The sequence below is a fragment of the Arachis hypogaea genome, chromosome 16 (genome assembly GCF_003086295.3).
Source record: "Arachis hypogaea cultivar Tifrunner chromosome 16, arahy.Tifrunner.gnm2.J5K5, whole genome shotgun sequence".
Taxonomy (NCBI): Eukaryota; Viridiplantae; Streptophyta; class Magnoliopsida; order Fabales; family Fabaceae; genus Arachis; species Arachis hypogaea.
The window spans coordinates 28020318-28035083 of NC_092051.1; the positions used below are offsets into that span (position 1 = coordinate 28020318).

General features: G+C 28.5%; 1 protein-coding gene across 2 annotated transcripts; it reads left to right on the plus strand.

The window, feature by feature from the left end:
• The first annotated feature begins 11832 nt into the window (after nucleotides 1-11832).
• Nucleotides 11833-13805, plus strand: LOC112758765 (uncharacterized). 2 transcript variants are annotated; one of them, XM_025807507.3, is made up of 3 exons: nucleotides 11833-12188; nucleotides 12298-12386; nucleotides 12489-13805. In XM_025807507.3, the coding sequence occupies exons 1-3, from the start codon at nucleotides 12123-12125 to the stop codon at nucleotides 13579-13581; spliced, it is 1248 nt and encodes a 415-aa protein (XP_025663292.1). In that variant the 5' UTR covers nucleotides 11833-12122; the 3' UTR covers nucleotides 13582-13805. The 2 variants fall into 2 exon arrangements, with proteins under 2 accessions (XP_025663292.1, XP_025663293.1); XM_025807508.3 differs by having other exon boundaries at nucleotides 11930-12188; nucleotides 12507-13805.
• Nucleotides 13806-14766: the final 961 nt, after the last annotated feature.

The window sequence follows — 14766 nt, forward strand, 5'->3', positions numbered from 1 at the left end:
AATAAACCCAGAGCAATCTTGTAAATTATTGACAATAGTAAAAGCCTACACACAGTCTGTTTCACATATAATATCTCTTTGTCCCGAGTCCCATGCTAAAAGAAAGCCTCTCCAAATAGCAAACAACTCTCCTTGCAAAATGCTACGACTCTCAATTGTTCCCAGACAGCCTCGTTGCCACCTTCCCTTCCAATCTCTGCTAACACAAGCAAAACCAACTCGAGCACCACTGTCAGGATAGCTAGCATCACAATTAATCTTAAAGGTACCCACTGAGGGGGAAATCCAAGAGCCACTAATGGTTGAGGGGATAGATAGTTGTTGCAACTAAAAAATATTTCGGAGCTCCTTTTCTAAGGACAAAGCCATACCAATCACCTTGTCTAGTGTAACATAGTTTGACATGCATCTAATTACACAACGCTATCAAAATTAAACTCATCAAATAATCAGAGTTATATACCAAACAATATTGTGAAATACAAAATCATTAAATTTTTTGTTATATAATTTATTTAATTTAATTTAAAAATTAATATTTATGTACTCAAATTTTAATCACAATACTTTACGTAATCAATAATTTAAAAAAATAAAAAAAATAATATCATTCAATACAAAAAAAAATTTTAAAAATTGAGATTTAACTAAAAGGTAATAATTTGTAATTGTAGTGAATGGAGGCGATACAATCACGATGTTGAAAGAAAGAGAATGATGACAATAGTAAAAATATAGAAAAATACATCTAGTGGTGAGAGTAAAAGAACTACGAATCCAATAATGATATAAAAAAAAATTAATAATAGAAGAATGAGATCAAACTCTTGGTATAAAGTACTCACATATAGAATATACCCAAAACAAAATGATAAGATCTATAAAAAATTATTTATCACTGCTAATTATTCTTTTGCTCCTTTTATACCTAGCATCGAAAATCAACATTTGGCATCGTCGTTCTTTAGTTCATAAAACTATAAAAATTCATCCAAATAATTGTTATATACAGAGAAGCACATTCAGAATGGAGAAGAGAATTAAGAAAAATTGAAAAGGATAAATTATTGAAACGAAGAATTGAAGAAGATGTTACACATTTCTACGGTTATTAGTAAAAACACGGAATGAAAATGAGATAGAAGAATATGTATTGTTGTTAACGGTTTTTATTTAAAGTAACTGACACATGCATGTACGGAGAACTTCTATCATTAAGGGTAATATTGGAACATAAAGTTGGACACCAATTTTGGCATTATATATTGTTATATCATTAAGGACAATATTGGAACATAAAGTCAGACATCAAAAACTCTATTTTGCCATTATATATTGTTATTTAAAAATAAATATTTATGTACTCAAATTTTAATCACAATACTTTACATAATCAATAATTTAAAAAAATAAAAAAATAATATCATTTAATACAAAAAAATTTTAAAAATTGAGATTTAACGTAATAATTTGTAATTGTAGTGAATGGAGGCGATACAATCACGATGTTGAAAGAAAGAGAATGATGGCAATAGTAAAAATATAGAAAAAGTGCATCTAGTGGTGAGAGTAAAAGAACTACGAATCCAATAATGAGATAAAAAAAATTAATAACAGAAGAATGAGATCAAACCCTTGGTATAAAGTACTCACATATAGAATATACCCAAAACAAAATGATAAGATCTATAAAAATTATTTATCACTGCTAATTATTCTTTTGCTCCTTATATACCTGGCATCGAAAATCAACATTTGGCATCGTCGTTGTTTAGTTCATAAAACTATAAAAATTCATCCAAATAATTGTTATATACAGAGAAGCACATTCAGAATGGAGAAGAGAATTAAGAAAAAATGAAAAGGATAAATTATTGAAATGAAGAATTGAAGAAGAGGTTACACATTTCTACAGTTATTAGTAAAAACACAGAATGAAAATGAGATAAAAAAAATATGTATTGTTATTAACGGTTTTTATTTAAAGTAACTGACACATGCATGTACGGAGAATTTCTATCGTTAAGGGTAATATTGGAACATAAAGTTGGACACCAAAAACTCTATTTTGCCATTATATATTGTTATTTAAAAATAAATATTTATGTACTCAAATTTTAATCACAATACTTTACATAATCAATAATTTAAAAAAATAAAAAAATAATATCATTCAATACAAAAAAATTTTAAAAAATTGAGATTTAACTAAAAGGTAATAATTTGTAATTGTAGTGAATGGAGACAATACAATCACGATGTTGAAAGAAGGAGAATGATGGCAATAGCAAAAATATAGAAAAAGTGCATCTAGTGGTGAGAGTAAAAGAACTACGAATCCAATAATGAGATAAAAAAATTAATAACAGAAGAATGAGATCAAACTCTTGGTATGAAGAACTCACATATAGAATCTACCCAAAACAAAATGATAAGATCTATAAAAAATTATTTATCACTGCTAATTATTCTTTTGCTCCTTTTATACCTGGCATTGAAAATCAACATTTGGCATCGTCATTGTTTAGTTCATAAAATTATAAAAATTCATCCAAATAATTGTTATATACAGAGAAGCACATTCAGAATGAAGAAGAGAATTAAGAAAAATTGAAAAAGATAAATTATTGAAATGAAGAATTGAAGAAGATGTTACACATTTCTACGGTTATTATTAAAAACACAGAATGAAAATGAGATAGAAGAATATGTATTGTTGTTAACGGTTTTTATTTAAAGTAACTGACACATGCATGTACGGAGAACTTCTATCATTAAAGGTAATATTGGAACATAAAGTTGGACACCAATTTTGGCATTATATATTGTTATATCATTAAGGGCAATATTGGAACATAAAGTTGGACACCAAAAACTCTGTTTTGGCATTATATATTGTTATTTAAAAATAAATATTTATGTACTCAAATTTTAATCACTATACTTTACATAATCACTAATTTAAAAAAATAAAAAAAATAATATCATTCAATACAAAAAATTTTAAAAATTGAGATTTAACTAAAAAGTAATAATTTGTAATTGTAGTGAATAGAGGCAATACAATCACGATGTTGAAAGAAGGAGAATGATGGCAATAGCAAAAATATAAAAAAAGTGCATCTAGTGGTGAGAGTAAAAGAACTACGAATCCAATAATGAGATAAAAAAATTTAATAACAGAAGAATGAGATCAAACTCTTGGTATAAAGAACTCACATATAAAATATACCCAAAACAAAATGATAAGATCTATAAAAAATTATTTATCACTGCTAATTATTCTTTTGCTCCTTTTATACCTGGCATCGAAAATCAACATTTGGCATCGTCGTTGTTTAGTTCATAAAACTATAAAAATTCATCCAAATAATTGTTATATACAGAGAAGCACATTCAGAATGGAGAAGAGAATTAAGAAAAATTGAAAACGATAAATTATTGAAATGAATAATTGAAGAAGAGGTTACACATTTCTACGGTCATTAGTAAAAACACATAATGAAAATGAGATAGAAGAATATGTATTGTTGTTAACGGTTTTTATTTAAGGTAACTGACACATGCATGTACGGAGAACTTCTATCATTAAGGATAATATTGGAACATAAAGTTGGACACCAATTTTGGCATTATATATTGTTATATCATTAAGGGCAATATTGGAACATAAAGTTGGACACCAAAAACTCTGTTTTGGCATTATATATTGTTATTTAAAAATAAATATTTATGTACTCAAATTTTAATCACAATACTTTACATAATCAATAATTTAAAAAAATAAAAAAAAATAATATCATTCAATACAAAAAAATTTTAAAAATTGAGATTTAACTAAAAGGTAATAATTTGTAATTGTAGTGGATGGAGGCGATACAATCACGATGTTGAAAGAAGGAGAATGATGGCAATAGTAAAAATATAGAAAAAGTGCATCTAGTGGTGAGACTAAAAGAACTACGAATCTAATAATGAGATAAAAAAATTAACAACAGAAGAATGAGATCAAACTCTTGGTATAAAGTACTCACATATAGAATATACCCAAAACAAAATTATAAGATCTATAAAAAATTATTTATCACTGCTAATTATTCTTTTGCTCCTTTTATACCTGGCATCGAAAATCAACATTTGGCATCGTCATTGTTTAGTTCATAAAACTATAAAAATTCATTCAAATAATTGTTATATATAGAGAAGCACATTCAGAATGGAGAAGAGAATTAAGAAAAATTGAAAAGGATAAATTATTGAAATGAAGAATTGAAGAAGAGGTTACACATTTCTACGGTTATTAGTAAAAACACGGAATGAAAATGAGATAGAAGAATATGTATTGTTGTTAACGGTTTTTATTTAAAGTAACCGACACATGCATGTACGGAGAACTTCTATCATTAAGGGTAATATTGGAACATAAAGTTGGACACCAATTTTGGCGTTATATATTGTTATATCATTAGGGGCAATATTGGAACATAAAGTTGGACACCAAAAACTCTGTTTTGGCATTATATATTGTTATTTAAAAATAAATATTTATGTACTCAAATTTTAATCACAATACTTTACATAATCAATAATTTAAAAAAAATAAAAAAAATAATATCATTTAATACAAAAAATTTTAAAAATTGAGATTTAACTAAAAGGTAATAATTTGTAATTGTAGTGAATGGAGGCAATACAATCACGATGTTGAAAGAAGGAGAATGATGGCAATATAGAAAAAGTGCATCTAGTGGTGAGAGTAAAAGAACTACGAATCCAATAATGAGATAAAAAAAATTAATAACAGAAGAATGAGATCAAACTCTTGGTATAAAGTACTCACATATAGAATATACCCAAAACAAAATGATAAGATCTATAAAAAAATTATTTATTATTGCTAATTATTCTTTTGCTTCTTTTATACTTGGCATCGAAAATCAACATTTGGCATCGTCGTTGTTTAGTTCATAAAACTATAAAAATTCATCCAAATAATTGTTATATATAGAGAAGCACATTCAGAATGGAGAAGAGAATTAAGAAAAATTGAAAATGATAAATTATTGAAATGAAGAATTGAAGAAGAGGTTACACATTTCTACGGTTATTAGTAAAAACACAGAATGAAAATGAGATAGAAGAATAAGTATTGTTGTTAACGGTTTTTATTTAAAGTAACTGATACATGCATGTATGAAGAACTTCTATCATTAAGGGTAATATTGAAACATAAAGTTGGACACCAATTTTGGCATTATATATTGTTATATCATTAAGGGCAATATTGGAACATAAAGTTGGACACCAAAAACTCTGTTTTAGCATTATAGTTATAGAATTGTTATAGATATAAAAATAATTTCATAACTATTTTTTTGTTAGGAAAAAACATGACTTAATAAGCATAAAGTCTAATTTAAACAACTATAGATAAGTAAAATAAGTAACAAAAAACAAACATAAAATTTAATTTTTTTGTTATTTGGTATAAAAATAAATATAATAAAATAAATCATTGTTCTCATACATAATGACATAAAATTTGACATTATCCCTTTCTAGCACACTTCAATCGATTAAATTTGGCATGTCCATATTGTTTTCATGAATTCAATCAATTGGGTATCAAAAGCAATCGATTGAATTGTGAAACCCAGGTTGTTTTGAAGCATTCAATCGATTAAAAATTCTAAACAATCGATTGAATGATAAGAAACACACATTTTTAGTCATCGTTCAATCGATTGGGTAATATGACCAATCGATTAATTTTTGTGAAAACCATGCTGCCCAGCAATTTTCAATGGATTGTTTAGTGGTAAAATGTAATCCAATCGATTGAGTTATAATTCAATCGATTGGTTTGATAGTCCAATCGATTGGTTTTTAAGGAAACACGATTTAATAATTCCTCACGAACGTGACGGGTCAAATTTAATCTTTTAATCGATTGGAATAGCCAAAAAATTTATTAGGATCAATGGAAGATCTAATTTGTTATTGTTTTTATTCTTGATTGTTAATAAACATGATAGATTTATGATAAAATAATTATTTATAAAATAAAAAATTGTTTTTATAATTAAATAAAATATATGGGGTTAATTTGTAATTAAATTTAAAAAAGGACTATTTAACAGTTATTAAAAAAACTTAAAAAACATGTTTTGTTATGGGACCATTTAATGGTCCAAACGTTCTGGACCACTGAATCCTGAGCCTTGTTACTTGCCACAGTTTATGAAGAGAAAAATTCTATGTATATGAGTGAGATTCAAGCTGTTGAAGAGAAGTATTTTCACAATGACAAGTAAGGAAGAGAGTTTTCTTGTCTTAGTGCATTGCTTTAGAAAAATTCAAAGAAGCAAAAAATACGGTGTGGAATTCACTTACAGATAATTGTTGAGTGTATTTATCAGTTCATCAAGCACATTATCAGATGTAAAAATATATAATATCTAACATTTTTTCATATAATAATAATAATAATAATAATACAAGTCTAAACTTATATATATTAAGAAATAAGAAAAATTTTAACATAAATAAAATAAATTCTAATCCCTTTTGGAATAAATATATTTAAAATTTCAACTATTACTTATTAAATACTCCAATTAAATATCTGGCATATCACTGGCACTTTATCGTATTTTGATAACAAAAATTTGTATAGAGCTGCCAACTTTTTCTCTAAAATTTCAACCAGCTTCTCTAAAAATTTATCACACGTTCCTACGTTAATGTTTAATAAATTTTAATTACTAAATTAGTTACTAAAATTTAATTATATTAGACAAATTAATTATCACATAAAATTGTTATACGAAATTTTACAAATCAATTTCTTTGTTACTTAATCAAATTGCAAACTTTTATATAAGTGACTTATAAATTAATTAGTATTAATTTTTTTATAACTAAAAATAATTGTAAAATAATTAATTAATAGAATATACCAATTAAATAATAGTATAAATAAAAAATTTAATTCATAATTTTACAAAATAATTTTTAAAAAGATAATTATGCATATAATAAGAGTACAGTACTCACAAAAATATACAGTGAGTACTAAATTATGTAAATAAAGACTAAATTTTTTTTAACTTATCCTATTTTTTTTTAATTCAAAAAATGATAAAATAATTTATTTTTAATAAAAATTAAAATTTTTTTATACTTAAAAATTATTGAACTTTTTATTATATTATTTTAGCTAAATAAATTTTATCTTTATAATTAACTCAAATATTAGAATATTATTTTTATTTTTATAATTTTTTATTTTATCTAAATTTATTTTTTTATATTTTTAGATTTAATTTCATAAATATGTTTTAATGTCAGAATATTTAAAAAAATGATACTATACATTAATAAAGTTATTTAAAAAATTAATTTATTCAAGACAGGATAGTCACGTTAATGTAAGCAGAAAGTACAGCTACGAAAAATATTGTTTGTGGCAAAATGTTAAATTTTAGCCAATGTGACAATGTTTCGTGATAAATAGAAGACACGCTCATTTATTTTTATCACAATTTAGTGTTTGTAGTTAAAATTTGGTGGCTAAATCCCGTTTTTGTGGTAGTGACCCAAAGACTTCCCCTGATTCTCTCTCAAACTGTCAGAGTTTCATAAATTTTGGCCCACCACATATGAAATCCGTCAAGACTTAACATGAATTATGTATTTATATTACTCCACGCATAATCCGTGGTTACTTCCCGCGGTTTATGCTTATTTCGTCTCACTTCATAAACCGTGCTTACCTGCCACGGTTTATCTGTAAATTGTAAAACGTGGTAACTTACCACGATTTACATAATAATGAATCAGGACACGCAGGTAAAGGAATTGCAATTGTTGCATTTGAGTAAACAAATCTCCCTTTCATTTTATTCAAGTAAATTGCCCTTTGTTTAACTATGATAGCTTCAAAATCATTCTTACAAAAATGAAGCTTTTTTTCTCAAATACAAATAAAAATATAGATTAAAAAGATATAATATTTTATTAGAGTAGATATGAAAGACTAAGAATGCCTTATTTGTAGTATTTTAATAGTATCTTTTGAAAAAAAGTGATTTGATTTATGGTATAATTTTTTAATTATATTCAAGACACATCTAAAATAATAAGTAATAAATAAAATATTTTTAAAACACATCCGAAGATACATCTAATATAATTTTTTTGGTAAAATTAAGTAATTAAACACATCCAAAATAACAAATAACAAACTAAATATTTTGTAAATACATCCAAAATTATAAAAAATTATAAAAATATAGATTTAAAAATAGCACTTATTGTTTATTATTTAGTTATAACAGCTTCAAAGCCATTCTTATAAGAACGAAACTTTCTTCCTCAAATACAAATAAAAGCATAAATTAAAAAGATATAATTTTTTTACTAGAAGAGACGGAAAAAATAAAGAACGCATTACACATCCAAATTTCGGCAGAGAAGCGCGACAAAAAAGACCGTTTTGATGAACCTGACAGAAGAACGTGGCGAAGATAGAAGGAGTACAGGACAGAAAAAGAGCACAGCATGACGAAGGAGAGGGCGGGTGAGGAGTGCGGTGCGAGGGAGGAGCGCGGGGTGGGGAAAGAGTGTGGCAATAGAGGAGGAGTGCAAGGCGTTGCAAATCTAGGTTTTACGGAAGTGAAAGGTTTAATGGAATGAAACATGTATTTTGAAATATTTAAGGGTTATTTTGGGATGTGTTAGAATTTAAAAAATTTAAAATTAAATTGTTAAATTTTAGTTTTATTTAAACTATTTTTTGAATTTATATTTTAAATTAAAAATATTAAATTTATTTGGATATGTTTATTTTAATTTTTTTAAATTTGTATAATAAAAAACTGTTTAAAAAATAAATTTAAAGAATATCTAATGATATTAATGTTTTAATTGGCAATCTATAATTAAATAGTGATTAATGAGCACATACTTGAAGAGTAATTAATAAATAACTCAGAGCATTGGAACAAAGTCTAGTCATTTAATTTTCTTTATATTATGCATTTAGTTAATGTACTTGTTAAGATTATTAATAGAGTAAACTACCATTTGTACCTACGAAAATTAAAAATGCTGACATATCTATCCATAAAAGAAGGAAATTACTATTTGTATCCATGAAATATGGATTCCGCACAATAAAATTATCCAAACACTAACAAATCACCTAAAATTCCTAAATTACCCTTATCTTTATCACCACTTTTCTAATCTCAAATCTCACCACTACTCAAACTCTTCTTCACCACCATTACCACCGTCACCACCACCACCATCACCACCTCTATTACTCCCAGATCGGTTCCCAACCTTCATCTATAAGCACAAAACTTTACCCATCATGAAACACCCAGTTCAGCCAACTTAAGCACATGCCAGAGTTTGAATATACAAAACCCAGAGACTAGAGTTAGAATTCACAACCTCAATTGGTGTAACAATGGTGGAGATATCCAATTTTCCATTAAACCCAGAGCCCGCAGAAGAAGAAACTCTGCAATTTCAGATGCAGAAATCTATTCCCAACCCTAATACCATACGAACAACCAAACCCGACTTCAAGTGCCTCATCCTCAACCTCACAGTTCTCTTTTCATTCATTCTAGGTTTTTCCGTTCCTATGAAAATCTATCGAAATCTACCGTGCTCCACTCCCCTTCGACCGAATCGAATTCTTCTCCTTGCAACTAGGGTCCAATCCCTTACTTCTCCTGTTGATTTTGAGCCATATTCGTCGGCGTCAAGACTTGGTCAGATCCTGACGGCGAACATGGGAGCAAACCCCAGCGCGGCAGAGAGAACCCCAGCGCGGCAGAAAGGGCAGCTTGTGTGGAAATGAAGCCAAGCATCGATGCAATCAACATGGAAGGTTTGTGAGTAAAGAGGCAAGGTTCGAATTCATCTTCTTCGAATTTGAAGCAGCAAATGGAACTGTCACGGTGTGAAGATAAACGGCGAGAAATGTCATTGAGTTCGCTGGTGTATAGGGCAGCATAAAAGGAGAAAGGGATGGTTTTGACGGTGATAATGTTAGTGGTGGTGATGGTTGGGGATGAGAGTGGCGGCAAGGGAGGATTTAGGTGAGAATGGTACTGTGGAGTAAAAAGAGAAGTTAGAGTTAGGTTATATTAGAGGGTATTTTGGAGATTTCAAATAATTTTTTAGGATTCGGATAGTTTTATTAGCAAAAGTCCATCTTTCATGGGTAGAAATGGTAGTTTTGTTTATTCGTGGGTAGATTTATCAGCGTTCTGAACTTTCATAGGTACAAATGCTAGTTTACTCTTATTAATATGAAATCTTTTATGTTAAAAGACTAAACCCCAGTTTAGATAAACAACTTAATTAAGTTTCTTTTGAAAAAATAGTTTAAATAATAAAGAACTATAATAAAAGTAACTTATAAATAAATTATTTTGTGTTTGAGTTTTTAGTTCTAAAAGTAGTAGTATTATGAGTGAAGTCGTTTTTTTTTAACTTCTCTATAAGTTCTTAAATAGCTTCTTAAAAAACTGCAACTTGATTTTGAAAATTACACCAGACATTAATACTACTACTTTTCATAAGTCAAAAGCTCAAACAAATTATTTTTAAAAATTCCTAAACGAACCCTAGTTCACTTATTGTCTTTTAACATGCATCCTATATGCCAATTTTTTACACTATTTATAAGTAAATAATCTTAATAGTTAATACAGACTTTCGATTTTGAATATATTTAATATTTTTTTAATATTTGTTAGTAAAATTTTTTTAATAATTAATCAATTCAATTAAAGAGCTAATTATTTTTCAATAAATATTAATTCATTTTATTGGAATGATCTTTTTAGCCATTTTAATTTTTTCTCTCAATTCTATAATTTTAATTTTTATTATTTGTTACTTTATATTTTAAATTCTAAATTTTAAGACATAAATTATAAATTTTAATTTTTAAAATTTTAAATTTTAAATCCTCTAAAAAGTGAAGATTAATTTTTATCTTATTCTTAATTTATACCTCTAAAGTTAGACGAAATTTATTCTTGATTATTCTTGAAAAAAGGAGGAGCATAGTAAAATCTTTTTATAAAATTTTTTAGTAATGATATATAGCCATTGATACAGACAGAATATGACACAATACAAAACACATAGACATATAAATTTAAAGTTTTTATAATATATAGAAACATGACATATATAAAATATAAAATATTTTTTAGATAAATTATAATGATATTTTAATATTTTATTAAATTTTTAACATAAATTTATTTTTTAATTATTTTTAATATTTTTTAATTATATAAAATATTTAAAATATTTTTTGTTTTAATAATTAATCATATATACTATTTCTAAACTCATTTTAAAAATACATATTAAGAATAAAATTAGACACGTTGATATATGATAATATTTAAGTGTGTTTAAGTATGTTCAAATTTTTTTTTAATTTTTATTAAAATACAGTTAAATACAAAAGACATGAATATCGAACAAATATTAATGAATAATATGTCCAATACATAGACACCATAAATAAAAAAGTGTCGTCCGTATTTCATAATTTTTTGGTTCTGGTATCCAAAATGTGGAAGAAATATAAGAGTCAAGAATTTATTTTTCTTCTAAAAAAATTTTTGGACAAAGGAACAACGTTGTAATCGCATCCATATTGCCAAGTGCCAAGGATCCTATAATGAGTGTCAGACAGCGCTAACGGTTACGATATTTTCCCAATGTCCTTGAAAACCACAAGATCAACTTAGGTTTCAGACATAAACCCAAAACCTAATGAAAAACAATATTAACAATAATAATAACAAAAATGCCATTTACAGCCTGTCATCACAATCCACAAACAACTCTGTTTTTATCCTAACGGTCACTTCCCACTTTTCTTAAATAAAGTAAAAAATAAAAAACAAAACAAGAAAAGGGGGCATTACATTCAATCTTCACTATCACTGCACAATCCTCTCTCTCTCTTTCGCATGTGATGTAATGAAGAACAGCAAACCCATTGAAGAAGCTCCCGTTTCTTGAGGCTTTGCTCTTTTCTCATCCACATTGAAAAGACATAGAAAGACACAGTGATGGGTTGCTTCATTGGTTGTTTCGGTTCCACCAAGGATGCCAGACGCACAAGAAACAGACGCAAGGTTTCATTTTGTTCTCAAATTCCATCACCCTTTTGTTTCCTCCCCCCCTCTTTCCCCTTTTTTTAAGTGTTTCTATGATTTAATTGAATCAATCACAATGCTGTTGCAGCAAGGTGATTGTAGCAGCCGGGAGCAACAAATTGTATCTTTTCTTCAAGATCATTCCAAAAGCGGACTTAGTACTTCATCACAAGTCAAGTAAGTTAATTAGTTTCCAGCTTTCTATTTTTGTTTATAACAATGCATGCTACTTTTTGTTATTAGTGTTGGATTTGGAGTTGATAACTCAGTTAAATGAAGGGTTTTGGTTGGATTTAGGATTAAACCTGAGGAGCAGGTGAACTTGAATTTGAACCTGAATACCAGCACTAGAAAGAAAGTAACTTTTGATACCAATGTGAAAACCTATGAGCCTGTTTTGGTGGATGAGGTTGATGATTTCCAGCCAGAGAAGAAGAGTGAAGAAGAATGTGGAGAAGAAGAACATTTGGAAGCATCAAGCCAGAAAAGGTCTTGCTCTGAAGAAAATAGTTCGGTGACTTTGGCCGGGTCTTACTCAACAAACCATAGATACCAAAATTGCAGAGATAGTGATGAAGAAGAAGATGAAGAAATGGATTACTGGGATAGTGATCTTACTGATGATGATGATGAAGATGGTGATGGTGGCATGGGAGAAGAATATGATGAATTTGGAGAGGACTTTGAAGATGGACTAATATGCTCAAGGCCAAGAATTTCTGTGAATCAAGTGTTTGTCGAGGAAGTGGAGAATCCGATGCTAAATTGTGATAGCGATTTGAAGTCAATTGGCTTGAATCCGAATGCTCGGGATAGAAGTGGTTATGTTCATCCTGTGCTGAACCCGGTTGAAAACCTGAGTCAGTGGAAAGCAGTTAAGGCCAAAAGAACACCACCATTAAGGTCTCAGAAAGAGAATTGTGTTTCAAGTGAAGAGTCTTGGGTTGGATTGAATGCAGAACCAAGTTTCAGGGATAAATCTAAAACTGATCCATCAAAGAAGTTGTTGAGCCAGGAAATTGCAGTTGATGCCAGCCTTTCTAATTGGTTGGATTCATCAGAAGCTACGCCTGTTAAGAAGGCTAGCTCGGTTGGTCTGTATGTGGATACTCCCGCGAGCTCACAAGGCTCGAATTCAGTGATAAGCCATGAAGACAGGCCAATTTTAGGTGCATTGACAGCTGAAGAGCTCAAACAGTTTTCAGTTTCTTGTTTGCCAAGGAAGTTGGCAAGTCGAAGCCCAGATGAGGAGGCTATTATAGGCACTGTAGGGACTTACTGGAATGTTATGGGGACTTCTGAGGATACTGGCTCTGCAACTTCCTTTAAAGGAATAGCACAGAGAGCATGTAGAAGAGAGGGGTACAGGTGAGATGAAACTGAAAGAGAAATCATGCGTTGGTTCATTTGATTGAGGGGTGCTGCTTCTTCTAAATCCAACTATGTTCCTCATGTGTTCTTCTTAGGAGTGCATTTTCTTTTATTATTAATTCTTTTGTGAATGTATCTTGTGCGTGTGATGTTCTATTTTCTTTTGTAAGTGGTGTTGGATTTATACTTTTTATCTTCTTTCCTATATGTATCCCTTTGTTCTTCCATGCTTGTGCAATTTCTGCTGGGAGATAAGCGCGAGAGGGAAGCTAAATAACAAAATTCACACAAAGGAATTAAGATGAGGTGCGAAATAGGATAATTCCATCTAAAACAAATCTTTTATGAGATATGGAAAAGATAACCATCTTTCAAACTAGGTTTAATTACTCTGTTGGTCCCTATAGTTTCACCAAATTTTTAATTAGGTCCCTATAGTTTTTTTCCATTCAATTGGGTCTCTACACTGCTTTTAATTTTGTAATTACGTCCTTTTCATGTTAAAAATGTTAAAATTAACATAATTTTACCAGAATGCATGCGGTCAAAGATTTAATTAAGTTTTTAATTATAAATACCTTCAATTTGCGAATAAATATTCAGTTAACTCTAATATTTTTTACACTAGGAAGGACTTAATTACAAAATTATAGTAGTGTAGGGATCCAATTGAAAGGAAAAAAAGTATAGGGACCTAATTAAAAATTTGGTGAAACTATAGGGACCAACAGAGTAATTAAACCTTCAAACTAATATAAGCCTTAAATACACCTAAAATTAAAGGAAAAGTCTAGGGCAAGCAACTTTTTCAAATTTATAGTAGTGTAGGGATCCAATTGAAAGGAAAAAAAGTATAGGGACCTAATTAAAAATTTGGTGAAACTATAGGGACCAACAGAGTAATTAAACCTTCAAACTAATATAAGCCTTAAATACACCTAAAATTAAAGGAAAAGTCTAGGGCAAGCAACTTTTTCAAATTTTGGCCAGCATGTAACCAGCAAAGAAAAGTGAGCCATTGGATGAAATTTCACATCAATCTCGCACCATTAAAATCATTATTGATGGCTATTTGATGGCTACAAATCACAAAAGTTGTTGGCCCCCTAGCACTCCTCAAAATTAAATTAACCATATTACGTTTACATCAAAATCAGTCAGTAAGATCAGCTACTAGTATAAAATC